The sequence below is a fragment of the Rousettus aegyptiacus genome, unplaced genomic scaffold (assembly GCF_014176215.1).
Source record: "Rousettus aegyptiacus isolate mRouAeg1 unplaced genomic scaffold, mRouAeg1.p scaffold_m13_p_14, whole genome shotgun sequence".
Classification (NCBI taxonomy): domain Eukaryota; kingdom Metazoa; phylum Chordata; class Mammalia; order Chiroptera; family Pteropodidae; genus Rousettus; species Rousettus aegyptiacus.
The window spans coordinates 8,581,316-8,608,140 of record NW_023416289.1 but is presented as its reverse complement, the minus strand read 5'-3'; the positions used below and the strand labels follow the sequence as shown (position 1 = coordinate 8,608,140).

At 43.2% G+C, this 26,825-nt stretch overlaps 1 protein-coding gene across 7 annotated transcripts; it reads right to left on the bottom strand.

The window, feature by feature from the left end:
• Nucleotides 1-1,143: 1,143 nt before the first annotated feature.
• ADAT1 (adenosine deaminase tRNA specific 1) lies at nucleotides 1,144-26,187 on the bottom strand. Of its 7 annotated transcripts, XM_036231326.1 has the most exons (11): nucleotides 26,014-26,079; nucleotides 25,342-25,510; nucleotides 22,505-22,695; nucleotides 22,130-22,198; nucleotides 21,155-21,209; nucleotides 20,566-20,696; nucleotides 18,839-19,451; nucleotides 16,494-16,639; nucleotides 15,875-15,974; nucleotides 10,550-10,636; nucleotides 1,144-7,779 (listed from the first exon to the last, which is right to left on the bottom strand). In XM_036231326.1, the coding sequence occupies exons 3-11, from the start codon at nucleotides 22,671-22,673 to the stop codon at nucleotides 7,647-7,649; spliced, it is 1,503 nt and encodes a 500-aa protein (XP_036087219.1). In that variant the 5' UTR covers nucleotides 22,674-22,695; nucleotides 25,342-25,510; nucleotides 26,014-26,079; the 3' UTR covers nucleotides 1,144-7,646. The 7 variants fall into 7 exon arrangements, with proteins under 7 accessions (XP_036087219.1, XP_036087221.1, XP_015985563.2 ...); XM_036231328.1 differs by lacking the exons at nucleotides 25,342-25,510; nucleotides 26,014-26,079 and adding an exon at nucleotides 26,091-26,187; XM_016130077.2 differs by lacking the exon at nucleotides 25,342-25,510 and having other exon boundaries at nucleotides 26,014-26,096.
• Between the last annotated feature and the right edge of the window lie 638 nt (nucleotides 26,188-26,825).

The following is a 26,825-nucleotide window of genomic DNA, read 5'->3' as shown; positions in this document are numbered from 1 at the left end:
ATAGTAGAAAGTATTATTGAAACACAGAGAGTAACTACCTATAAAAACTGAAGAAAGTCCAATTGTAATATCAATTAATAAAAATGGATTCGTCAGTCTTGCCTTTAAAGTGCAGCATCTGAGTGAAGGTTTTTAAAGGTTCTATTAGTAAATAAAATTTAGCCGTATACTTAAAACTATCATGACCAAGCAGAACTTAGCCCAAGAATGGATTATATAGTTCATCATTATGTCTATTAATTAAATATACAAAATTATCAAAGGAGAATATATTATCACCTCATAGATGAAGAAAAAGCGCCTGAAACACCTCAAAACCCATTCATTTAAAAAAACCTCTTAGCAATTAAGAGGATGGAACTTTAACTTAACAAAAGGAATTCATAAAAAAAGTATAGCAAATATGTATATAATCACATAAAGCTATGGTAAATAAGGCAGTGTGGTACTGACTTTGGGATAGACAAATCCATGAAATAGATGTGTTTATGAAACATGACAGAGGTCACATGACAAATCAGGGATATGAACCAGTCAATAGATATAAATGCTACTGTAATAACCGGTTACTTAATATGGTAAAATTTTAGAGGCATTCCTATTAAAAACAGGAACTAAAGAAGGAAGTCTGAACTTTATGGTATGTGAATTTTATCTCAATAAAGCTGTTTAAAAAAAAAAGTTTATCACAGCTTTTACTCAACATTCTAGCATAAAAATCAATACAATAAGAAAAAGGAAATGAGAAGCATAAAAATTAGAAAGACTAAACTGTACTAATATGCAGACAGTGATAGTCCACATAGAAAAATCCAAGACTATCTATAAAAATTAAAGTTCAGATGGTTGCTGGAGACTAGATTGGTTACAAATATTGAAGTTTCTACATACCAGTTACAACCAATTGAAGAATGTAATCGGAAAAAAGGTCTCATTCTCAATAGGAGAAAAAGAAATAAGCACATAGGAATAAATATAAGATATGCAAAGCCTTCATGGAGAAAATGACAAAACATTATTGCAGACCATAAAGACATAAATAAAAGGATATACTAATATGCCACATTCAAGGATAAGAACACCCAATAGAGATGCGTATTGTCCCCGGATTAACCTATAAGTTTAACACAATTCCAATAAAAATCTCGATCAGGTTTTTTTTATTGTTTTGTGGAATCTGACGATGCTCAAATCCATCTAGAAGAGCAAAAGGCCAAGAATAACCAAGAAGTGTAAAGAAAAACAATCTGGGGAGACTTATCTTAGCAGTCATTAAGACTGTGCCATATGGCATAGAGAGAAACCAGGAAACACAACAGAAATCCAGAAACAGACCCATGTTTAAGATACAACAGTGATGGCATGAAAATCGGCAGGAATGATGAACTAGTTAATCCATGATTCTGTAATTGGTTATATATATATATATATATATGATTTTATTCTAACTCCTGTCTTCAGAGACCTCCTATAATAGATGACTCTAAAATCTCTATCTCCAGCCCATTTCTCCCCTGAGCCCCAAACCAGTTTCCAAATGCCTACTCTAGGTCCTTATCCCTAGATATCACAGAAATCCCAAACTCTGAAACAGCTCATCATCCCCTGCATGCATCTCCTGCCCTGCCCCCACAAGACCAGTTCCCCTTCCTGGACGCCCTTTCCTGATCCTTGGCTCCACATTCCGTCCTGTCACCTACACAGTAATCTGGGAGCCATTTTCGATGCTCCCTCATCCCCTACCTGCAATCGGCCAATCAGCCTCACCAGCCTCTGTGTATTTCTCAAGTCACTCCCCTTCCTATGTCTCCTAAGACCATTGCTGTGTGGGTGGGCCTCATCATTCCTCTAATTCCTGGGGTGATCCCCCACTGCGGTCTCCTCGCCATCATCCCTGCCCCTGCCAATCCATCCCCCTTGCTATAGAGGAGAGCGATCTTTCCAAAATGCAACTTCCACCCCAACACCCATTTCCCCAAATCCCTCAAGTGTTCAGTCATCAGGATAACGCCATCCTCCTTCGCAGGGCATGTCCCCGCCAGTCCAGCCAAGCATGTCACGCTTTCATTTCTGGCCTTTGCATGTGGGAGGGATTCTCTGCCTCAAATATCTTTCTCTCAAAACAGCCCCCACATACACCATTTCCCTTTGCTCGCTAACCCCTCATCCTTCCCCTTCGCCTCTGTGCTCAGTTGTACCTGGGCTGAAGAAATCTTCCCGTGCCCCGCCCTCTTCCAGGTGGGGTATTCAGCCTCTGTCACCCTGCTGCCAGTCCACTGTGAAGGCCGTGGCCCGCCTTCCCAATCAGTCATCCTCTTCCTCAGGTGCACAGCACAAGCCTGGCATAGTGATGGTGTTTACAGGGTATGTGACTGGTCTCCCTGGAGCTGAGAGCCTACATAACGAGTGCTAACGCATCTCAGTTCTGCAGCAGTGGCTGAAACACCGTGGCCACATGGAAGGCGTGTGGAACGTGTGCGCACCAGGGCACCAGTCTGAGGAGATATAAATGTTCTTATTCTCAAAAGCCTTACTCTGTATTACACTGGATGGTAGGACACTTTAAAAATCGCAGTTGGTTCCCCTTTTCATCTTTATTTCTTCAGGGAGAAAAAGAGATCCTGGTGGTTGACTTCGGGCGGCAAAGCCATAAGAGTTAGGTAGGAGGATCTATATATACCTCTGTGATTGACAGCTTTGCTTCCCTGCCCCCTTAGCTTCTGGAGATAGGCTGCTGCTTCCAGACGTGGGGCGGAGAGGTGCATTAAGCGAACCTGCAAATGCCTGGTGCGCAGCAAGAGGCTCTGCAGACATTGCCCGATAGGCTTCTCCCAAAGACAATCTCTCGTGTTTACTAGCTTAAGCGCTGGAAATCGAGACTAGCAAATTGGAAAGAGTCACTTACGAGCTGAAGTGGCAGACTGAGGCTGGTGTTTCCCATGTGCCAGGCACTGTACTTGTGGTGGGCAGCCCTTCTCATACCTATGTGGTACATTATCTCATCTCATCCCCACGACGCCATTGCCAGGGGGTGGTGTTGCCGTCATTTCAAAGGTGAGGATACTGACACCGAGAATATCTCCCTAAGATCACACAACCAGTACATCCTGGAGCCACAGTTCAATTCAAACTCAGCTCTAGAGCCTAAAGCCATCCTTGTCCTGCTAGACCGGAGGTTCTGAGAGGAAAGTCTATTCGGCCCCTAGACATATACCAAACGATCCAATTTTCCTGCTTCTGAAAAAATTCAGAAGATCTGACAACAGTCAACTAGAACAAAATAATGTTCCTCATTGGATAAGAAATACATTTCTCAGTTCACACTACCTCTTTTAAATTTCCCTCCTGGAAATATTTGGGTTTGTAACCTTTGTACCACACTTTACATGCCATCCTTTATTTTAAAGCAGAATTCCTTCACATTCTATGCAAGCAAACAGTAACCCACGTGAGCCCTCATCTTTCACGAAAGACAGGTACAGCCGGGCTGCACGGTCCGCCTGCATCAGCACAGGTGAGTGAACACTCGTCCGGAGCTGGTGGGGACTGTGCTGTCCCCGAGGCCTTGTTTCTCAGCCCAGCAGGTGCTGTTGTGCTAGGAGAGAAGGGAACTCACAATGGCACTGGATAAATGAGGGGAAAAAGTATAGCATGAAAATGCCCACTGAAAAAGGCACTCACTGCAGGCCACGACAGTTCACGAGTGGCAACAATAAAAAAGGAAATTGGTGAAATCCTGGGGTGGGCAGTGGAATATGTCATTAAGAAGAGCTCTTTCTTTCTCTCAGTTATCAGAATGTAATTCAACGAAAATGACTGAACTAGACTGTGTACATCGGTCTATTCTTGGGCAAAGCTCGGGTTGCCCTCAGTACAATTTCTCAGAGATCTCCTGAGAGGTTGCACATAAAGGTCCTGTCGTCGAGGTGAAGAAAGATGCTGGAAATGGGCTCTGTCATCCTGCTGTTGTCAGGTTGGTTTCACCACCAAGGGGCCCACCGTGCCTCTCCCCATGGAGACGCTGCAGGTTTCAATGTGCTTTTCATTCTCTTGGCTGCCTGAGCAAACGGCCATCACTGTTTCCATTGTGAGCTCTCCTCCCTCTGGAGCCACGCCCAAGTTCAAGGAACATGTGCTTGAGACTAACATTTGGCAGCCTGGCTCCCCACTTGGAGTGAATTTCTGCTGGTGCCTTTTCCCAATCAAGACCCTTTCCTGCATTTGGAGATTGAAAAGCAGTGCTGAACACGCTTAGTTCTAAAAGTTGCTAACCCTGCTGGCTTATTGGGATGAGGGATAAAAAACCCAATACCTAAATACAGAACCCAGGTTATTTGACTAAGACAAGAATTATTTCCATCCCTCCCTTGTTACCAACATGACTGAGGCCATATACATCTCAAAGTGTCAATGGGCTCAGTTTCCTGGAGAAAAATTCTCTATGCACTGTCTACCCCATGAAGAATTTTTATGAGAAATCCTCCCTCGTAGATGGAACACTGAGCATCCTAATGCTGGGACCGCATTTTGTAGAACAAGTGAAAGGTTAGAAGTCAGAGATTAAATTACTTTCCCCACATTCACGTAAGTAGTGGCAGAGTTGGTATTAGAATCATAATTACTTGAATATCCAGACCTAAGGAGTAGGGCTTTCCCCCCACATTTTTAAATTGAGGTATAATTACATATAATAAAATGCACAGAGCTAAATAAATGTTGACAAATGTTTATGCCCATGTAATAATCAACTCTAATCAAAACAGAATGTTTCCGCCATCCCATAAAGTCCCCTAGGACCATTTTCCACACACCCTCCCTCACTCACATTCCCCCACCAGGCAACAGACACCGCCCTGAGTTCCATCCACTTTGATTAGTTTTGGGGTCCCAGCTTTAAGAAATGAAAATTGAATTCATGCAACTTTGCCTGCAGCCCTGAAGTGTCTCTTTGCAGAATTTTCCTCCCCCTTTTGAACCACAAGTACTACTTAAGATTCATTTTAGACCCATCTGGACAGCCTTCCAAGAAGTCAGGCTTGGCCCCAGGAAAGACACATCTAGGTTTAAAGGAATTCACATTTATAGGCTATGGAGGCCTACATGATTCCTCAATATGGAGTATAAAAAGACCTCTTTCTGGAAAATAAAGTTGCTATCTCCAAGGTATCTGCCTTCTTGCCTCTTTCTGTATCAAACCACTCCTTCGGGATAGCCGCCTTTGTTTCTATGGAAAGAACCACTTGAGCCCTTGAAAGTGGGCACATATGCTCTATCTACTTGGAAGCCATTTCCTATTTAATAACCTTCCTGCTGCACAAGACTCCTCTTTACTCATCTAGCTTCTCCAGAGAACATCAAAGGAGGATAGTGGCAGTTAAAAATGTAACTTAGAAACTGGAAACTGGGTTTAGAAACTGGAAAACTTTGGCTAAGGCTTGTTCAGAACATTGTCTTAAAGCCAAAGAATGTTGCCAAGGTCCAGGTGCAGGCGGCTTTCCACCAGCCACACACACGACCGCATCAGACAGGGCCTGCTTCTCCCCCAGCCAGGCACTGCCTGCAGGCAGGCTGGGTCATTTTCTCCAGCGCAGATTCATCTCCCCAGACAGTGAGCTAATGCTTGGCACTTGTAAGCTCCATAAAACAAGGCATTTAACCCTATGCTTTGAGGCAGAAGTGACTACGTGGAATATATACACACAAAATTATTTAAATCGGGCCAAGTTTTAAAAATTCTAAACAAAAAGAAGAAAAATGATGCACACAGTCATAACAGTGGAGCCCGCTTATGAACAGAAGCAGCAGCGATGCTGAAAGTGTAAACTCTCCCAAAAGAGCCAAATCTCGGAAGGCATTTTGTTAATAACGAGAGAGTTCTGCGGAACTGTAAGTAGAGCTGCCATGAGCATGTGGTGAGTCCCTCTTTCCTATACGATGTCACTTCAGAGCATTTCCTGGTATTTCTACAGTTTAAAACAGAGAAACTTTTTCCATTATTTCTTTCCATTTCCAAAATGTATTTTAAAAATAAGTACTATTTTTTTCATCCCAGCCCAATAAATACTTACTTAACATGGTTCAAAAATTTAAAAAAATAACAAGACGATAAAGGGTTGTCAGCGTAAAGTCTGTGCCTCACGCCTGGGCCCCAGCCATTCCCTTTCCCTCCTCATAGGCAGCGTTAGTGGTTTCTTGGTATCTGTTTATCTACTCAGAGACAGTTTAGCATATGCAAGCAAAACACAAATATATACCTTTCATCGTTTTACAGAAATGAAATCCTAAAATGCTGTCCTGCATTTTGCCTGTTTTTGGTACTAACATTTAGAAATAGAATTTTGAAGATATAGTTAAATAAAGCAAAATTATATGCTCATTTACCCTTTGTCTCGGCAAATCCCACTTCTAATTCTATCCAAAAGATACACTGGCAAAAATTATATGTACACTGGGTATACAAACATATGTTATTAACAGCATTTCCAAAGGAAAAAATGAAATGTCCACCGACAACTAAGAATGGTTACTGCTGGGGAAGGAGAAAGTAGAGAATGGAACGAGGATGGACGAGATGGGCGACCTTTCCGAATGTACTTTTTTTTTACTGTGTGAATTACAGCTCAATAAAGCTCTTATTAAAAACAATTTAAAGTGCTGAAGAAATGCCGAGGAATCAACAAGAACTCTGAGTAACCCCAACAGGGAGCACTTCCATTTTTAGTCAATAATTTAAGGTGTGAAGAGGCGGAGTTAAATATTAGACATTAGTTAAAACAGGATTGGTTGCTACCTCTGTTGCTGATTTGCTGTCGGGACTTGTGGCCTTTTAAACTTCCATTGAAAGTCACAGAAAACCATCTCGAACAGCTTTCTCAAAACAATAGGAATTTATCTCACGTAACTGAAGTCCATGGTGGGCACTAGCTTCTGACATCCAAACAAGGTTGATGGCTGAAGCTTTGATTCTCTTGGCTGCTCCTTTCTTTGTTGCCTTCATTTTTAAGTGAGCTGCATCCACGTGGTAGGCAAGGTCCCAAGATTATGTGGCCTTTGCAGCTTATGATACAAGAGGAGACTCTTTCCTGATAGCTCTGGGAATAGTTCTACGACTGTCCAGGACTGGCTTGCATTCTCGGAGGCAGGAAGTAAGGTTTGCTTCTACTAAGTTCTATAGATAGTGCAGAAAAGGGTGGCTCTCTGAGGGAAGAAAGGCTGGGTATACTAATATATGTCCGCTATGCCAGGAGACGCTCTAGACCTACACAGGTTCAGACATCATCCCAGCCCAATAAATACTTACCAAATCAATGTAGGAACACATGAAACAAAGCTACTGTGGAGTACTTTTAAAGCATCACATTTCAGATTCTTATTCCATATTTTAGAGAAGCAATAAAACACAAGTTAGGACAGATACCGAGGTCATTAGTGAGACGCCATTTCAGCAGAGAGCTCCTTCAATCAAGTATAGATCGTTCCGTGTTCCGGAATTCCATCCATCTTACACCAAAGAGGTATGTTGCTCTGGTAGATGGCAGACTTTTCTTCCTGACTCAGGCTTGTTTAGCATAAAGGAAGAAGTCAGTCCGGCATGAAGGGCTGCAACTCATCTTGTTACCGGTAAGTCCTCTGCGAACTTTCCCTTCTCATTTAAACTGGTGATAGTCTGGGGGGTTTCTGATCCAGGATGCAAATGCCTGCTTCTGGAGCACGTTCCAGGCCTCCTGGTAAGCAGATGCGGCCTCTTTGAACTCCTGGTACGTCTCTAGCTTCCGTACCCTAATGCACACACACCACCAAGCACACAGGTTCTTACTGAACAGCTCACCATCAGGTCCAACAAGGTGCCTGAGCAATCAACTGGACAGATTACAAGAGACTTAGGAATGGGAGGATTTCAGTATGCTTTCCTAGAGTGCCTGTCTCCTTTTTAGGGAATTTAGTAGAAAGTAACATGGATTAAAACAGGTAGGAATCAACAAAATGCTAGTTTTGTCTTGTCTTCTTGAAATCAGATAAAACAAGAGTAACCGTATCTACTTTTTGGTTTAAAGTTTTCTAAGCGTCTATAATATCCGCCAGAGGATACGGCCATTACAAACTACTTGTCTGCATCCTTCCCTAACAAGCCAAAGCACTTTCCATTTTATCCACAGTCTCCTCCTTTGCACTGCCCACCAACACCCCTTCCCTATCCCTTAGCCTGCCTGACATCTAAAAAACGGCTGACATGTTGAGTAATATTTGTAATATTTATACCCAGTTAAAAGATTTTCTTGTGACAAAGACCCTGTCCTTTGACCAATCTTCAGTCAGGCTCCTCCAAGCCCTCTTCTCGACTTGGACCTTGAGCTTTGTCCTTGTATTTTATAGTTGAAGAAACTGAGACGAGTGTCTTACTGATCCAATTCTATCCTGCTTCTAAGTTGTTTCTTAGTTCACTTCAGCACAGCAAAGTTGCTAGTTGTGGTGAAAACTGATTGCAGTTGTTCGATCAAGTTCCTACTGCTTTTTGATGGTTAATGGGTGAGATGTACACACCACATGACCATGTTAAACTGAGTCCTGTTCCTAAAAAAGCCATGGCTTAGAAATCTCCCTCCCACCCTTCTGTGTCTGGGAAATGGCTGACTGCAAAGCACTGCCCTTCCCCATGACCTAGATAAGACTCATGGATGCTCTGCCCCACCCCCACCCTCCGCCCCCACCTGGTTTACCTATGACAAGGCCAAACATAGATCCTCCACATTCCCATTCTTTGTCTCATAATGATTAACCAAACCCACTGACCAATCTCGACAAAATACCTGCTAACTTGACTGAATATTAGTTACATTTCCCTCATTATCCCAGACGCTTGAACTTTGACCCATCCTTAGCCTGAGTCTGCATCAGAATGTGTAACAGCCCCTCCTGAGAATCGACTGACCAAAAGAAAAGACATTTCCTGTTGAAGTGTCCCATCACGGCACCTGCTCATCCCGCGCCCCCATTCCAGGTTCTGTCAAGCCTTCTTTAGTCTACTATACAAAAGAAACTCCTTTCTGTCTGCCCTTTGAGAGGCTTCCAGGGCTCATGATTGGAATGTTCTCGCTATTGCATTAATCCTCCTCCCCCTGGTGTAATAGGCCACTTCTTTTATTGCAATGATCCTTTTGAATAGTCTCTCCTTACCTAAGTCTAGATTTGTTTTTAACACTCAGAATGTGTAGAAACCCACCCAGTTCCAGTTTGATTCATTTTCCCAGACAAGAAACGTGCAGTCTGACAATGGATGACTGACTGCAGTCTGCACTGTGGTGATAACAGTGGCTAGCCTCTTCACAGAAGTTTTTAGCTACCCCTTTGCTTTCCCATTGTCGTATAGTGAAGAATTGGCTGGTCTTTGTTGCCAGTTTTTAAGCAGGAACCTCTAAACTCTTAAAATTACCCAAGTGATAGGAATGCCTTTGTTTTCATGGTGGGCCCCTCAGATCACACCTGAGTTTGTATTTAACGAGGTGACTCATGGTGGGCCCTAGAGAGTTTAATAATTGTGCTGGCCATGCCAGAAAGACCAGCCATGTGGTTAGAGAGCTGGAGCATCGAGCCACCTGGTGGTATCAGTCTGACCTCCCAGGGTGGGAGGAGGAGATGAAGACTGAGTTCAGTTACATCATGTGAACCACAATTCAGTCAGTCCTGCTAATTAATGAAACCCCAGTAAAAACCCTGGACCCTGAAGTGCAGGTCAGCTTCCTGGCTGCTGATACACAGTGACGTGCTGAGAGGGTGATGCATCCTGAGGTCATGGAGGCACCGTGTTTGGGACCTTCCCAGTCCTCGCCCCAGGTGTCCCTTCCTTTAGCTGGTCCTTTACAGTAAAGGGTAATTTTAATTATAGTGCTTTCCCAAATTCTGAGTTGTTCTAACGAATTATGGAACCTGAGGGGGTAGTGGGAACCCCCCGAGTTTGTAGTCAGTTGATCAGAAATGTGAGTGGCTTGGGGGGCCCCCAAGCTTGTTGCTGGCATCTGAAGTGAGGGCAGTTTGTGGGGACTGTGCCCTTACTCTGTGAAGTCTGGCCTAACTCTGGGTAGTCAGTGTCAACTGAACCCACCCACCTGCCCCTGAGTTGGTTTTATAGTTCTCTACATTCTTATTTGAAGAGTGATTTAAGTCACGGAGCTGCAGTTCACAACCACTGATGTGAAAAAAAGAAAAAGAGAAGAGAATGAAGAGCCTCACAGAATAAATACATTGCTCTGCAAGCACTCACATCTCCACAGTACTCTCAGTCTGGAGGTGGAATGAAAGGAGGGCCTGGAATGGGCCAAGACCCAATTCTACCCTTTGTCTCTTGGGATTCTGTACCAACGAACTGCCTGCCTTCCACACCTCAGATCACACACGTATCCTGCAAGTAGGGCTGCGCGGATGGAAGAGCATGTGGTCAACAGTAGGTGCCTACTGGCCGGCCGAACTCCTGCCAAAGCTTCCTGTCACTCATAAGCCAAAATTACACTGGAAGTCTTACTAACTATGAAATAATATGGGTCAACAGTGTCACCTGAGGGAGTCGGGCCACTTGTCCTCTGAAATACTGCTTAGCAGCTTCTGGAATGATCTGAAGAGTTCCACTTTGCTGATTCGAGATCTGTTTGGAAAAAAACAAAGAGGATTTATTAAGTGTTTGTGATGCACCAGATCCCTATCAAAGACACCAGGCTTCATATAGTATTTAGTTCTGAATGTAAGAGAGCCCCCATTGTCACCTGTCCTTGGCAAGAAGAAAACCTAGAACCAAATGTCTTATTAGGTTGAGGCACAAAAATGAATCTTATCTTAACAAATGTCATCAGCAGGGAATTCATCAAGGTGACAGGCTCAAATGAGATAAAGATAGAGGCAGAATTACTAAATTCCCCCCAAGGCACCTAACGGCCATGTTAGCTACCTCCTTTCAAGGGAGCTGGCCCCTTGGGCACAAGAAATCGAAAGCTTTGTTTCAGAGACTTGAGAGCTGCTCCCCATGTAAACTGTGGTTATGAAGTCCACTTGGATGAGCCACTCGAGGCAGAACCTCCCATCTTCACCTAAGTACCACAGGCCTTTGGAGGCCAGTCCTTTGCTTCTAATATCCAGCGACATGGAAGTCTTAGTCTGGAGCAGCGAAGGAAGCGGGTGTGGACTCCTTTCCAGCCCACTGGGGCCTTCTTGGTGTGGCACATCCATGTTGGCTGTGGCCTGGACTGTGTATGCCTCCTTCCTTTCTCTCACATACACAATTCATGAGCCGGTCTAGAAGTCAGGAACTGTTATGTGTGCCCACAAAGTGCAGGCTCATTGTTACACACCTTACCCTTCACTGTCCCCACAAATTGTACCATCAGTTTAGACACAGTGACCATACTGCTACATACAAAACAGGGGATCGAGCAGTCTTCCAAGAAGCTGCTTCACCTGGCTGGGACCTGGCCTAGGAAAGGGAATCACTGCTCAAAGCAGAACCCTGAGTCCTTGCATGCTGTTCTCCCTGGGCCTTAACTGTAGTCCGTGGCTGCTGGCACCCGGGAATATAATGTTAAAAGCTGCTTTAACATTAAAAAACTCCAAAGCCAAAAAACTAATGGCACTCACCTCATTAACATATTAAAGGAGGAAATGTGAGGAAAATATATGTAAAATAGCATTTGTTAGAACTCAACATCCATTGAATAATTGAAAACCTTTTACAAACTAGGACAAGGAAAGGTATTAAAATTCATAAATGGTATCTATAAAAACCTACAGCAAATATATGTCCTTAAAATCAGGAATAAGACAAGGGTATTTGCTATCGCTGCTTTTGTCCAATGTTATACAGAAGTTCTAGCCAGTGAGACAAAAAATAGAAGGAAAAGGGATTCAAAAGCAAAAACCAAAGGTGTTATTTGCACGTGACTGTGATAGTGCCAGTTCTAGCCAACTTCTAGTGAGCCAAGAAATAGAAAGAATGGAGGATTGGAAAGGAAATACAATTTGTAAAAGATTATCTATTTTTAAAAAATTCCAAAAGAATTCCCAGATAAATCAGTATAATAATAAGCATTAGCAAAGTTGCTGGATACAAACACTGATTGCAACAGAGAGCAACAAAAAATTGGTTGCAGTAGGAATGCCAAGAAAATGAAATAAAAGGAAATTACTTAAAATAGCATACATTGTAGCCAATCTCTAAGATGAAGACTTGTCTCCTGAAATTCATGCCCCTTGTACATAACCATTAGGAAGCTGTAGATGCCGTGTGACTTCTGAGGCTACGTCATAAAAGATGCTATGGCTCCTGCCTTGCTCTCTTGGATCACTTGTTCTCGGGGAAGCCAGACACCAAATTGAGAAGATAAACTCTTCGTAGCCTTCTGGAGAGATCCGAGTTGTCAAGAACTGAGGCTTCCTGCCAACGGCTAGCACTGACCTATCAGTCACATGAGTGAGCCATTGTGGAATCAGATCCTCCACCCCCAGTCGAGCCTTCGGATGACTGCGCCCTGGCTGACATGATGGATGCAACCTCATGAGTCCCTGAGTCAGAATTATCTTCCTAAATTCCTGACCCACGGAAACTGTGAAATAATAAATGGTGATTATGGTTTTAAGCCACTAACTTTTGGGGGGTAGTTTGATATATAGCAACAGATAACTAATAAAATAATCATGGAATAACTCTAATAAAAGATGTAAAAGATTTCTATGAAGGAAATTAACCTTTACTGAAATATATGTAAGAAGATCTAGGAAAGCTATACATACATATATATGTAATCTTTTAAAAGATTACACATTCACATTGTAATCTTTAAACTATCACACTGATGTTTTCAATTTAGCACTACCTTTACTCTAACACAGATACACTTAAATTTATTTTTTAATCCCTTGCGCTTTTCTTTTATAAACCAATGAGCTATTTAATGATACTCTAGGATACTTTGGTTTTTGGACAGGAATGGGAAGAGGATTTGCTATGTTAGGGCAAAGGCATTTGCCTATAAGAGGCAGAGTAAAATTAAACTTCTTAAAAATGAGGGTTCTTTACCTGGTTATTGTTCCCTCATTGTTTGTAAAAAAAAAAAAAAAAAAAAAAAAACACACACAAAAACTTATGTAAAATAGTTTCTTCTAGTGTTGAATTAGTATATAAAACGTCTCTACACCCCAGTCTGAGTTCCCGTGCCCCGTAGTTTTGAAGAGGGCGGTCGCCGGATGCCAGCACTCAGGAACGAGCAATGAGAAAACCGGCTTTGCCTCCAGCAGCCGCTGGTCTTCAGAACGAAAGTGACTGGCTCTTTCAGAAACAACATGAAGCTTTACTTGACAAGTGAAGGGGAACTCGATCATAACAAGGTGTCTGGTGCAAGCCCTGCACCAAGTTAGAGTCGCTCCCTCTCATTCATTTCTCACAGCATTTCTGTGCGATAGATGCTTTCAGTCAACCTTGCTTTATCGCTTGGGGAAATGGAGCCTCAGCGAGGTAAAGAAATTTGCCCCAAGTTCACACAACCAGGGAGCCAGGAATTAAACATTGGTCTCTTGAACTACAAAGCACCTATTCTACCGTATCCTTCCTCCCTGAACGGAGTCTGCCTTCTAAAGGGAGAGACATCTGCAACGTGCCGGAGACCTCGGATCATCTACTCCAACATCCTCGTTTTACAGATATGGACAAACAGAGGCCCAGAGGGCAAGTGGACTTGTCCAAAGTCACCTAACTGGCGACAGAGCAAGGGTGACAATGGGAGGCACTCTCAGTCACGAAGAAAGCACCGACATATTGGGAGAAGCTAGAGAACAGCACTAAAGAAAAGATGGTAATTGTGAGCCAGAAGGCAGTGGTGGTTGAGCCGAGCTCTTAAAGTCAAAGAGGGTGTGGAGTCACAAGAAGAAGAGCATTCTAGACTTGAGCAAAGCAGCAAGTCGAAACCACAGTCAGAGGGTAGGGCCAGCATGAGCTGCTGCTAGCCTGTCACCCGAGCTCAGCAGGAAAGTGTGATTCCTGTCCCTCATGACCTACTCTGCTCACACATCTTTGGTCCCCTGAGAGGTGCTAATGGTAGCCTGAAGCCAGGAAGGCCCTTGGAAAAACTGTCCAAAAAGCTCTACCACAACAATTTTGAATGTATTACTCAATTCAACATCCTAGGCCACCAAGGAGATAGGCTGGGTCTGCTGTCTAGGCCATTTGAATGCTGCTCAATGGCTGTGAAGAACAAAACTTTTTTTTTTTCAGTTTGAAAAGTTTTAAGTTGTTATTGTTGTTTGTGTCATGTCAGGCAAACAGACATGTCGAAAAAAGCCAAAATCCACCTGTGAATTTTAATTACAACTCTATTAAGGCATAATAAAGAAGTGGAAAGGAAACTTAGAGTGAAAAGGACTACCTGTAAATTGGGAGACTCCTACAAGAGTCACTCAGAGCAGCTCAATACAGAGTGCGATGGAAATGCCTTTGGTGGACTACCTGTGGCCCCGTGGGAAGGGAAAAGCAGGGTGGATGAGACGAGCTGAGCACTTGGCAAAAGAACAGTAAGGCAGATGCGTGAACCTCTGAACGCACAACAATGAAATGTTTCATGTCTAGCAGCTCAAAAGCTCTATATTTCAGCAAAAAGCCAATTTGAAAGCACAGAGTCTTATTTCCATGGTACCCTTTTTGCCAGTGCAATCACTGTGGAGGTTCGTAAGTGATTTTTGAGTTCCAACCTTGACCAACAAAACTAGAATCTTTAGTGGCAGAGCCTAAGAAAGTGTTCTGTTCAAAATCTCCCAGGGAGAAGAAAACTCTTTCCAAAAAATGGTGCCGGAACAACTGAATGCAAAAGAAGGAAGTTGGACGCCCTACCTCACACCCTCTAGAAAAATTAACGCAAAATGGATGACAGGCCTAAACATAAGAGTGAAAACCACAAAACTGTTAGAAGAAAACAGTAAATATTTGTGATCTTGAATGAGACAATGGTTTCCTAGATATGGCACCAAAAGCACAAATCACCAAAGGGAAAAAAATAGATAAAATGGACTTCATCGAAATTTTAAACTTTTGTGCTTTAAAGGACCCTGTCAAAAACTGAAAAAGACAACCCCCAGAACTGGAGAAAATATTTCTAAATATATACCTGATAAAGGACTATTGTCCAGAATATACAAAGAAATCTTGCAACCCAACAATAAAAAGATAAATGAACCAATTTTAAAAATGGGTAAAGGACCTGAATATTCTCCAAAGAAGATATACAAATAGCTAATAAGTACATGAAAATATGGTCAACATCATTAGTTATTAAAGAAATGCAAAACCACAGTGAGGTAGCACTTCACGACCACTAGAATGGCTACCATAAAAAAAAGACAATGACAAGTATTATAAAGGATGCAGTGTAATTGAAACTCATACATTGCTGATAAAGTTTTAAAATTGTGCAGTTGTTATGAAAGCTTGTACACAGATGCTCACAGCCGTACCATTCATAATGGCCAAAAAGTGAAATAACCCAAATGTCCATCCATGGATGAATAGATAAACAAAAGGTGGCCTATCCACACCATGCATTATTATTTAGCCATAAAAAGGAATGTAGGACTGATACGTGCTACAATGTCGATGAACCCTGAAAGCATGCTGAGTAAAAGAAGCTCGACATAAAAGCCCAAGTATGATTCTGTTTATGTGCCATGTCCAGAACAGATAAATCTGTGGAGCTATAAAGTAAATTAGGAGTTGCCAGGGATGGGGAGAGGGAGACAGAGGGAGTGACTATTAATGGGTTTTCTTTTTGGGGTGATGAAAATGATCTGGAATTAGACAGCGGTGAGGCGTGAGTACACAGCCACCATCTCCCGCCCCAATATGCCGTACCTGGCCTGAAGGCTTCGGATTCCTTTCTTTGTTGTTCCCTGCGGAAAGCCATTGGCAGTGACGTCCAATGGCTGCTCGGGCACTGCACTCCAGCTGATGGCTATGAAAAGATACGATTCTGGGGTTAAAACCGTTCAGTTTTCCATAAATTCCAAAAGTGTTTTAATAAAAATATTTCCCTGCCTCTGCAGACTAATGGGAGCTGGATAGGATGTCAGACATAATGACAGCCACTCTGACATTCGGCCTCCAGAGGACAGTCATATAAAGTGGTTCATGATTCATCATCAAATTCACTGTAACGACTCACAGTCACTGAGCATTTATTATACACTAAACACACAGTAAATGAAACAGAATTTCTCATTTAATTCTCATAACCCTGATAAAGGATATGCTTATTTGAAGATGAAAAAATTGAGGCTAAGAGAGGATACGGAGGTTGTCCAAGGTCACACAGAACATGAACTTGACCCAGTACAGGTGTCTCCAAAGCTCACACTATTGACCATTTGGATAGTAAAACACCTCCCCAGGCTGGGAGGATGCAGCCCCTCCCAGGCTACTCTACTATCTGGGGACAAGTTTCTCCAGGGCAAGGAGAACCTGGATCCCTTACCTGCTCCACAAGGAACAAGTCGGCCTGGGCCATCAGCCCTTTTTGCCTGTACTGCACAGCGGCTCTGTTCAAACAGTAAAGTTGACTGCTGTAGTTTCACTTCTTGAACTCCAAAGCCCTTGGGTAAAGCCAAGATATTCTGACACCTAATTGGGAGAGAAAATGCATTCAGTTTAGGCACACTCCTAGAGACAGTATGTAGGATTGCAGACAACATTACCATCCCTGTGCCTTGGTGGGAAGCAAAGGCCTTAAGAGGTGTGTGGGTGGGTGGATGGACGGACGGACGGACGGATGGACGGATGGATCTGGAGAGGAGGATAGGAGGATGTGACAAAAAAGAATCATCTGGACCTTTTGGCTGGAGGAAGATCCCTTCCCATCACTCTGAAGTGATAACTGTGATTTGAGTCACCTCTCCCCCAGCCCCCAGTGACTTCAGTAACATCAAATGCCATTCCTGATAGCTGCTTTGAAAGATTTGAAAACCTTAAACAGGATTATTAACTTGTTGGCATTGGCTTCCTAGGAAATCCTTCAAAAACACCAGAAGTCAAAATTACCCTAAAATATAAAAGCTTCATGTTTTCTCTTATATCTTTCACACAATCTAGATGCCTGAGCAGATAGGAACTTAAAGTCTCATAACAGGGAAAACAGAGAAAACACAGAAAATATCTTGGGCACAGTGCCTAGAGTTGCTTTTTATTCTTTAATTTAATATTCTTATTGGAATATAGTTTACATGCCATAAAATTCACCCACTTAAGTATAATTCAATATATTTCTTAGTATATTCACAAAATTTGCCACTCTCGCCATAATCTAAATTTAAAATATTTTCACCATGCCCGTAAGACACCCTGCACCTATTGGCAGTCGCTTCCCACCCCTTTCCCCAGTCCCTGGCACCCACGAATCTACTTTCTGTTTCTACAGATTGCCTATTTTGGAAATTTCACTACATGAAATCATACTTTCTATTTCGCTTCTTTGACTTAGCATAAGGTTCGTCTATGTGGCAGTGCGCCTGAGTCCTCCCTTCTTTTTGTGGCTGAGTGACATTCCATTGTATGGATATACCACTTTTTGTTTATCAATTTACCAGCTAATGGACATTCGGGTTGTTTCACTTTTCGGCTATTATGACTGATGCTGCTATGAACATTCATGAACAAGCTTTATGTGGATGTATGTTTTCATTTCTCTTGGGTATGTACCCAGGAGTGGAATTAGAGGGTTATAACCTGGGGCTACTTCTTAGAGTTGCTTCAGGACAGGTAATTTGACACAGGCCCACAGGCCTCCCCTTGGCCATGGCTTGACCTGCCCTCAATTACTACAGCATTCATCTGGTTCGGCTGAAAGTGACCTCACAGGCTGATCTGATTATAAATTCCTAACTGAGCAGGTCACGGTGGGTAGTCACACCCGGGGCCTGTACCTTCTTTAGCAAAAGGGTTTAGGCCAGTCCTGCCCATTGTTCTTGTGCAGCTGGGTTAACACCTTTCAAATGCCAGAAGTAATACCCCTTCGAGGGGGATATTAACCCTCAAGAGAGCGCATAATCTTGTTGACTCTCCTGTAATCCAATCCCGCCTTGGTTTCTCTAATCTTCCTCATGTTCCCTCCTTAATTTCAAATGCATAAAAGAAGCTGCAAAACTCAAAAGCATTTGAGATCTTGCTCCTAGCGTTTTGTCAGTTTGGCTTAAATAAACGCATAAAAATTCTTTACAGGTTTGGATCTTTCTTAATGCTAACACGTCTTTAAGGAGATCACACTCGAGTGATCATCCTTTGTCTTTGCCCTTTTAAAAAATTAACACTTAATGTTTGAGGTTTAAAAAAAAATTTTAACAGCAACATATGTACATTGTAGAAAAATTAGAAAATAGAGTAATCGCAAAGAAAAAACTACCCACAATACCATAGTTCAGAGATAACAATATTGATGCCTTTGCGTATATCGTCCTATGAATTTTTTCTATGTGCATAGACAGAGAAAATTTTAAGACCAAAATGAACTCATTTTATCTTCTAAACTGCTCTTTAAACATTATAAGCATCTTACCATGTTAAATAGTCCTCCATGAGTCGACTGAAATCACTTGATCTCTTACCAACAGCCATTTTAGTGCTTCCTTTTCTTTTTAAAAAATGGCTACACAGAAAGCTAAACGTTTGAACACTTCCTCAATTATTTCCTTAAGACAAATCCTAGCAGTGGAACTTCTGGATCAAAGTGTTTGGATGTTTCTAAGGCTCTTTGGATATACTCTCGACTGCTCCTCGGAAATACCGTTCCAGTGGACGCCCCCTCCCCCGCCCCCACCGCCCTCTTACCTCCCAGTCAGCGCTCTCTGCATGGCTTCCTGGCTGTATGGACACTTTCCAATGACCACAGCTGACAGGTAGATAGGCTCTTCCAGAAAATGCATCAACAGTGCCCCTTGGCATCCGAGGATATTCCATCGTGCCAACTTGTCACTGCAGGACATGGAGCAAGTCCTGTCTCCCCGGCCTGGCTTCACCCGGAACAGCCCCACCTGATGATACGCGGCACCAGGCTTCCCCGAGTCTCCAGCTTCTCCAGGCACACACTTGGCTCCAGTTCTATAAACATCCACGACCTTGGCACCACCGGGGGCCATTCCCTTGACAGCAGCCTGACCCCTTGAGGGGAGATTAGTGTTGCTAACATCTGGTGGGCCACTTTCCTGATTGCCAAAACTCTGATGGTGAGCTGCACCATTGGCGACTTCTTTGGCAGGAATCTTGGGCTCAAGCCTCATCTTTTTGGTCACAGGACTGTCCGGGTCTTCACATTTCCTTTTATCTTCAGTAGCTTCGATGTTACCACTTGCTTCTACTGATGGGTTATCGGCCCAATCTCTACTGACTGGACAGCAAGGCTGATCTTCGAACTCAAGCATTGGAATGATGGAGGCATCCCCACCTTCAGGAGAAGAAATCCTTTAAACCAGTTGTTCTCAAAGTGAGACCCCCGGACCAGCCACATCAACATCCCTTGGGAACTTGTTAGCAAGTTCTTGGGACCCTGATGCATCGGAAACTCTGGAGGTGGTACCCAGCTGCCTGTGCTCTAACAAGCTCGCCTTGTGATTCTGATGTAAGCTCAAGTTTGGGAACCACTGCTATAAAAAAAGCTTAATTCTATTCTCTGACCTTGATGCCCTAACTCAGGTAACATCAAAATAGTCCTGAGTTGAGAACCACTGGTTTAGAGTGGGCACAGTTTCCCAGGTGCATTTAGTTGATGTCTTGATTTCATGGTTAAATAAGTTTGCCAAACGACACTCACAACTTCCCCATCTTTAGAGATTTATGTGCATATCCTCAGAGTAAAAACTCTGCAGTAAATTATACGGTTGGTGTTTCCGGATGCCAGTTTAGAGATTTCTGTGTTTACAGGGACTCAGAGAAAACCAGAGTTTGGTAAAGAGCACAGCCTCCCCTTGAGAAGGGTGCTGTTTCTTCGAACATTAACCTAATGTGTGTTGCTTTTCTAAAGCATGTGAATAATACATCTGCAGCCTCTATAACCCAAAAGTGGGAAAGGCAAGAGATGCAGGAGTGGGAGTGTTGCCAGAGAGGCGGGTGGCAGACTTCCAGAGACCTCGAGAGGTGACAGTGACTTTGGAGAATTCACCAGGGCCCACCTCCTACTCTGCAGCACAGGCTCAGAGGTCTGACCTTGACAGATGCCCTAACTCAAGAGGCTGACTCATGCTAATAAAACTCACAAATAAGAGTCTGAAGCAGCTAAACCAAGCACCAAATTTATCAATTAGTAATGAGAAAGAAATGCCTAGTGATCCAGATAATGACATTCTCCAGGTAGTGTTCTTTCTGCGACAAACCATGGGTGGACATCACATTAAAATTTTTTTTAAAAAAGGATCCAGGGCATTGTCACTGGTCATGGCTACACTTCAGCCAGAAGTGGTTTTTTTTTTTTTTTTTTTTTTTTTGAGAAACATGTCTATGGATAAGACAAGCATAAGGAAGCAGACAATGTAACATTAATCCAAAGGTTTGAGTACACTTACAGGGCGTATGGCTGGAGAAAAACACAAACAAGAGGTCCGGTCTGAGTTTCCACAGTCCCTTGTGAGTTCCTGGGACAAAGATGCTATCCTGCTTCAGTGCGGCTGCCAAGTGGAGCTGATGGAGAAGGTACCTAATGGGTGCAGGATGTTATCGGAATGAACGCCAATCTTCGTGGTAAAGAGAAAGACTCTGGCTGGGTGATTACTAAGAGAGAAAGATCTATTACGGACCAATGGGACTGGTAGATTTGGAATTAGAATACTGATCTAGACCAATGATTCTCAAAGTGTTATCCTTGAACCGGGAGCATCGGCATCATCTGAAATTTGTTAGAAATGCAATTTCTCAGGCTCCATCCAGGACTTGCTGACTCAAAATCTCTGGGGGCAGGCAACAATTTGGACTTTAACAAACTCTCTAGCTGACTGTGATGCACACTCCAGCACGAGAACCACTTTCTAGACCAGTGCTATTCAATGTGTAGGTTGCAGGCCAACATAATCAGTTTTACTTGGGAGATTATTAGAAATACAAATTCTGGGCCCCCCATTCCGGGCTAAATCAGACCCTCTGGGGATATGGCTTTACCTTTGGAAACTTCTTCTGGCTATGACCTCAGCATGGCTATCATTGAGGATGTCTCCTGTGGCAAAGACAGGTTACTAGTGAAGACATGCAGAATCTAGAGAGGCCCTAGTTCCTAGAAACAGAACATAGCAGTTTCCCCCAGTACCCAGGATGGCCATATGGCTCCTGGAGGGCTCTCCCAGGCAGAATCACAATCGTTAATGGCAATGCATTTACAGCAGCGTTTTTAACACTGTACTACTGGCATTTTGGGTTGGAAAATTCTTTGTTGTGGGGTTTTGTTCTGTGCATTATAGGATGATGAGCAACATTCCTGGCCTCTACTCACTAGAGGCCAGGAGCACACTCTCCTCCTCCCAAGTTGTGACAACCAAAAATGTCTCCCAACATTGCCAAATGTCCCATGTCCCCTGGGAGACAAAATCTCCCCTGAGAACTATTGACTTATAGAGAAATCTTTATCTGGAGGACAGCGATCCAGATCTTTTGTACCCTCATTCCACACTTGTGCTCGTTAAGATAGAATTCCACGGAACTCAATCCACGGTGGCCCTGGAGCAGCTTCCCCATACACAGGAGGTAAGGCTAGGGGAATGGGGGGACGCAAACTCTGCTAACTCAAGCAGGTGAAGATGCCAGATCTCTAAGGAATTTCCATATTCTTTTTCGTGCCAAAGTCTCCATTTAATTCAAGCTTTCTGGGGCTTCAGATACAATGTGGAATAGCTAAGCCCAGGGAACTTCTTGTTTGAGCACGAAAATACTGGCCAGCTTTCAATGTACCTAGAAATTGTATTCTTGGCAGTCTTTGCTTCCAGAGTTTATTCCCATTCTTTAAATGAGAGTGGCAGTCAGTGTCGACATGAAAGATCAGCCACTTCAGTAACACGGCCCCTTCGCCCTGAAGAGGAGAGGAAAAAGCAACGTGGACACCGTTTCCTGGACAGGCACCATTTAGACCCCATTCAGGCTTACCACTTTTCCTCATTTTGGACTGGCCTATGCATTTCGTTCCTGTTCCCATTGAGACAACTTCCTTTGTTACTGAGGAGGAAAAGAACAAATTGTTACGTTTGAGTGCTCGGAATCTGAATGGCCCCCAGTTCTCAGGTTTAATAAGTCTGCACATTCCTCCAGAGTATTCCCATAGGCTAACCCATCCGACGACTACTTTACTGTTCCAGGACAGCCACCTCCCACCACCCGAAAGTTCTGTGCCACCTGGCGGAGGGCAGAGGAACATGCCCCACATCGCATTTTATACCTGACCACGACAGTCCCTGTAGAGCCGTTTATAATTCTACCATCTCTGACAGGGAGAGGGGTCATCCCAAGGAGAAAAAGTCTCACCTTGCATGGGTTTGTCAGGGAAGTCACAGGACTGCTCCGATATAGGCTGTATCTTGACCACGGCTGCTAGTAACGTCCACTCGCGGTTGGGTTCTGGCTTCCCCTGCTTGGGCAGACTGATCTCATAGTGCTCGTAACACAGCCGTGCAATCTCATCCGCGGTCCACATGGTCTGAGTTGGTGCTGAGGCTCTGATCAAAAACCACAGCCATCAGAAGTACAGAGAGGCAGCCAATGCAAGATGCTACACCCTCTCATCTGTGCTTGAACAGACTTTTGGATGTAGCCCAACTGTGCTCATATGGAGGTTTCTCCATCTGGAACGCCTGGGATCATTTTCTCCTACTATTTCCCTGGTCTTTTTCATCTTTAAGCAAAGATCAAACAAGTCCCAAATCCCACAAACTCCAAAAGACACCCTATTTCTTTAAGTTGTTTTTATATGTTTTTAATGCTCAGTATCTGAATGTTTATATTGAATCTGAACCTACTACTCAAAACAAAAGCAAATGAGAGGGAAGCAGCTTCCCTGCTGCAGATCTCAGCTGGCTTTAGGCAGACTCTCACCAAACGAGGTTTATCTTTCCCGGGCAGGTGTCCACTTTTCTGTCCTCTTTTTCAGGCATTTTATTTTTCTCTCCTTTCTCCCACAGTAGATCAGTTCTTTAGCTCCTGCTAGTAAATCTCCAATTTTCCCTATCAGGAAAGCAACCCTTTAATTTCTGATAGTTTTATGACTCAGAGGGAAGTGACAGAGCCCAGTGGTTTTCCACCAGTTAAGGGTTCTTGTTGGGGTTGTGAAGAGCGTGAGCTTTAGAGATACCCTTTCTGGGTTCTAATTATGGCTTTGCTTATATTAACTGTAATAGTGGGTAGATTATTTAACCTCTCTGTGTGTTTCTTCTTCATCTGTTAAAATAAGGATTACGGTAGCATTTAACCCATGAGGTTATTGTGATTAAATAATATTAATAAAAAATAATTACTATAATATTGAGCATAATTAATGTCAACTGTGATTAGTTTTACTAAAAAGAACCTTTCATTTTCCTGATTGATTTGTCTTGAGCTCCTTGGGGAGAAGAGGGCTGTAAAGGGTACATAAAGCCATGAATAAAAACCATTCAGTAGAGACCAGATCTGAAAGAGGCCTAGTATACTTTGCTAGAAACTCTCCCACTCGTGACTGTTGACTCTTACCAATGACCTCATTTGGACTCCAATGTATGAAAAGCTTGTTGGTAGAAAATGTGATCATATGGTAATGGACCCAGTTAAGTGTTTTTAAAAAAAAAAAAGGAAAAAGAAAGGCTTTACTGAGCCCCAGTGCATGTAGCTTCTGAAAACTTTCTACAATGAGCCCCTACATTGTGTTAAATTAATTAAACAAGGAGGCCATTAGACTAATGTGGCTCTAATGCTGTGGTGGCCTATGTAAGCAACTGAGCTCTAAGCTTGTAAATGCCTCAAGGTGTGGATAAAAAAAAGGCCACATACTGCACCTGACAAATTCAGAGGCGGCCTGTATGGCTGGGCCTTACAAACTCAGAGACTGAAAGTAACCACAGAATGGTCTGAACACAAAAATTCCAAACTAAAAGCGAGTCATGGAAGGTAGTCACGTCCTAGGTCTGTAGCTTTCTTGACGAAGGTCAATCTTTACCTTAAGTGAACCTGTCTACTGTCTTTTTGCATCTAAGATAAAATACCTTTGTAATGTCAGAGTAATCTCCATTCCAGATCTCTCAGGGCAAAACTGGGGCACCAGAGCAGAGACCCCAGAAACCCTCATTGCTATCTTGTTCCCCCAACACCATCTCTAATGCTATACATGTTATTACCTATCTTGTACCCACAATGTAAAAGCATGTGTCTCTCCCTCTTGCTTTTCATCCAATCCCAGAGACTCCCCTTGCCCCATTTTGCTTTCTCCCACCCCCTTAATCTACACCAATGTACTTCATCCCTCCTTACGTCTCCTCCTTTTATTCCAAGGTATAAAATAAGATGCAAAACTGCCGTTCTTTGGAGCATTTTCTTAATCCCTCGAGCTTCTGCTTCTCAGCAGTTGCTATCAGTTTGACTTAAATTAACTCATAAAAGTTCTCTACGGGTTTAAGGGTTTCTTACCTTGACAAAGCTTACATTAAAAAACACTAAGGACAAACAATTACAAACAGTCAATGCGGCTTTAAGCCATAGCCAATCAAATTATTTCCTTTCTTGCTTCTGCACTTCCTCTAAGTCTTTCCTCCAGCTCCTATCTGCAGGACACTCTTAACCACTTCCAGTTTGATGCTGCCTGATTGGTATTGGTTTTTGCTCAAATAAACTAACAAAATTTTTAATATGCCTGTTTACTTTTTTTTTTAACAGTTCAGATGTGTGGGCCTGTTACTGCAATAAATGGTCATGGAAAATCAGACTATAGCGATTTAAAACAAGAATCTGGCAGGAACTTTCATAAATTGTGAATTTAAAGTCAGAGAACCAACGTTAAATTTTATCTCTTGCAGCAAAAGAATGAGGAGCAAGTCAGTAGTAATGTAATGTCTAGGTGTAGAGGAGAGAAAGTAATCAGAGTGAGCGTTTCATAAACTATATAAATGTCTAAACAATATGCCATATACTTGAAACTAATATGATAAAAAATTATTAACATCTTTAAAAAAAGTAGAGATGCTAGAATCCTGTTTGGAAGGGATATCCCTCTCATTTCTAGGGAGGGCTATCACAGGGCTGTAAATTTTATGACGGTAGATACTCAGGGAATCAACTTGAAGCTCATCACACATCACACATCACAAACCGTAAGTACCAAAGAAGACAGAACTTGCCAGAAGAAAAGACGACTCCCTAAGATGAAGCATACCAGAACTATATCATTTCATTCACGTTACTTGAGTCTGGATGAGCACGCACAATAGTTGAAATGAATAAATGTTTGATCTACTGGGTCCGCTAAAATTCACACCCTCTCCTAGATCGTGAGTAGGTAGTTTCTTCCTGTAAACAACAGCTCAGTTAAATAGACATTTCTTAGCCCACAAGACTGCTTGTTATGACCCTTGCAAAATGCTTAAGAACCCACTTCCTTTTCAAAAAAAAGTTAACGCAGGTCGGCAGCCAGGTGAGAAATGTAAGCAACGTTGGGAGGAAGGTAAGCCTACTTCCCTTAGGCCCCCTCTTCCATAACCTCGGAAGCGGACTATCTTCCCTGCCGGCTCTTAGAGACCCGGGCTGCGGCCCATTCGGCCAGTTACAGAAGAGACGCCAGGCCCCTGCCGCTGGGACCCCGCGCGCGGCTGCCTCCTTGGAGTATGCGGGAGGCGACCGCGATGCTACACGCCCCGCGCCCGCCCGCAGCAAAAGCTCTTCTGGCGGACACCCGGATTCCCCCGAAACGAGCCGCACTCGTCCACGTGACGCGTGTGGGGGGGAGGCACGGTCCTTACAACCTCTTCCCACACAAAAATGGCCTCGAGAAACGCTACCCTAAGGCATCTCACCCAGGAGCCGCAGAGCCCCCCTCACTCGCGCGCCCCGGGTCTCCTGACCCCACCGCTTCGCGGACGCCCCCGCCCACCTCCACCACGAGCGCCCCCGGAAGGTGCGCGAAGGACTCGCGCTGCGCAGCGGTCATGACGACACGAGGGGGCGGTCCTCTGAGGCCCCGTCCCCAGAAGGGCGCAGTGCATGCTGGCCCTTGTAGTGCGTCAGGGGGGCGTGGTGCTCGTGCTCATCCGGCGGCTTGCGGGGCTGTGCATAGGTAGGTACCAGTGAAAAAAGGTGATGGACGCTTACATCCGGTAAGATATGGTTCAAATAATAGCATGATGTCATGTCTTAGAACACTAAGCTGACTTTCTGTCTAAAATAGCGCCATCCAAGAGAAATATGATTTGAGCCAGATGTGTAATTAAAAATTTTCTAGTTAGATACATTTGAAAAAGTCAAATGAAATACATTAAATTAATTTTAATCATATATTTTACTTAACCCAGTATATCCAAAGTCTTCCTTTCAACATGTAATCAGTGTTAAAAAATGAGATAGTTTTTTTTTTTTTTTTGGCATGCTGTTTAAGAAATCTGGTGTGTATTTTACACTTAAAATACATCTTAATTCGAACCAGCCACATTTCAAATGCTCAATAACCACAAGTGGCTAGTCTAAAACCTTCAGATTGCCAGGAATAGGTAGTATAGTTGGGTGGTTCAGGAGCATGTACAATCCCACAACTGTATATACCTCGATTCCTAAAGATGAATTAATTTTTATTACCCCTTCCAACTTAGAGACAGAAGTGCAATTTATTTGA

Excerpts from the sequence above, each read along its gene's own strand:
- ADAT1 (XM_036231328.1), bottom strand. The coding sequence starts at position 22,673 with ATGTGGACCGCGGATGAGATTGCACGGCTGTGTTACGAGCACTATGAG. Across the intron at positions 22,199-22,504 it reads CCCTGACAAACCCATGCAAG|TAACAAAGGAAGTTGTCTCA; the intron begins GTGAGACTTTTT and ends TTTCCTCCTCAG. Across the intron at positions 21,210-22,129 it reads GTCCAAAATGAGGAAAAGTG|GAGACATCCTCAATGATAGC; the intron begins GTAAGCCTGAAT and ends TCTTTGCCACAG.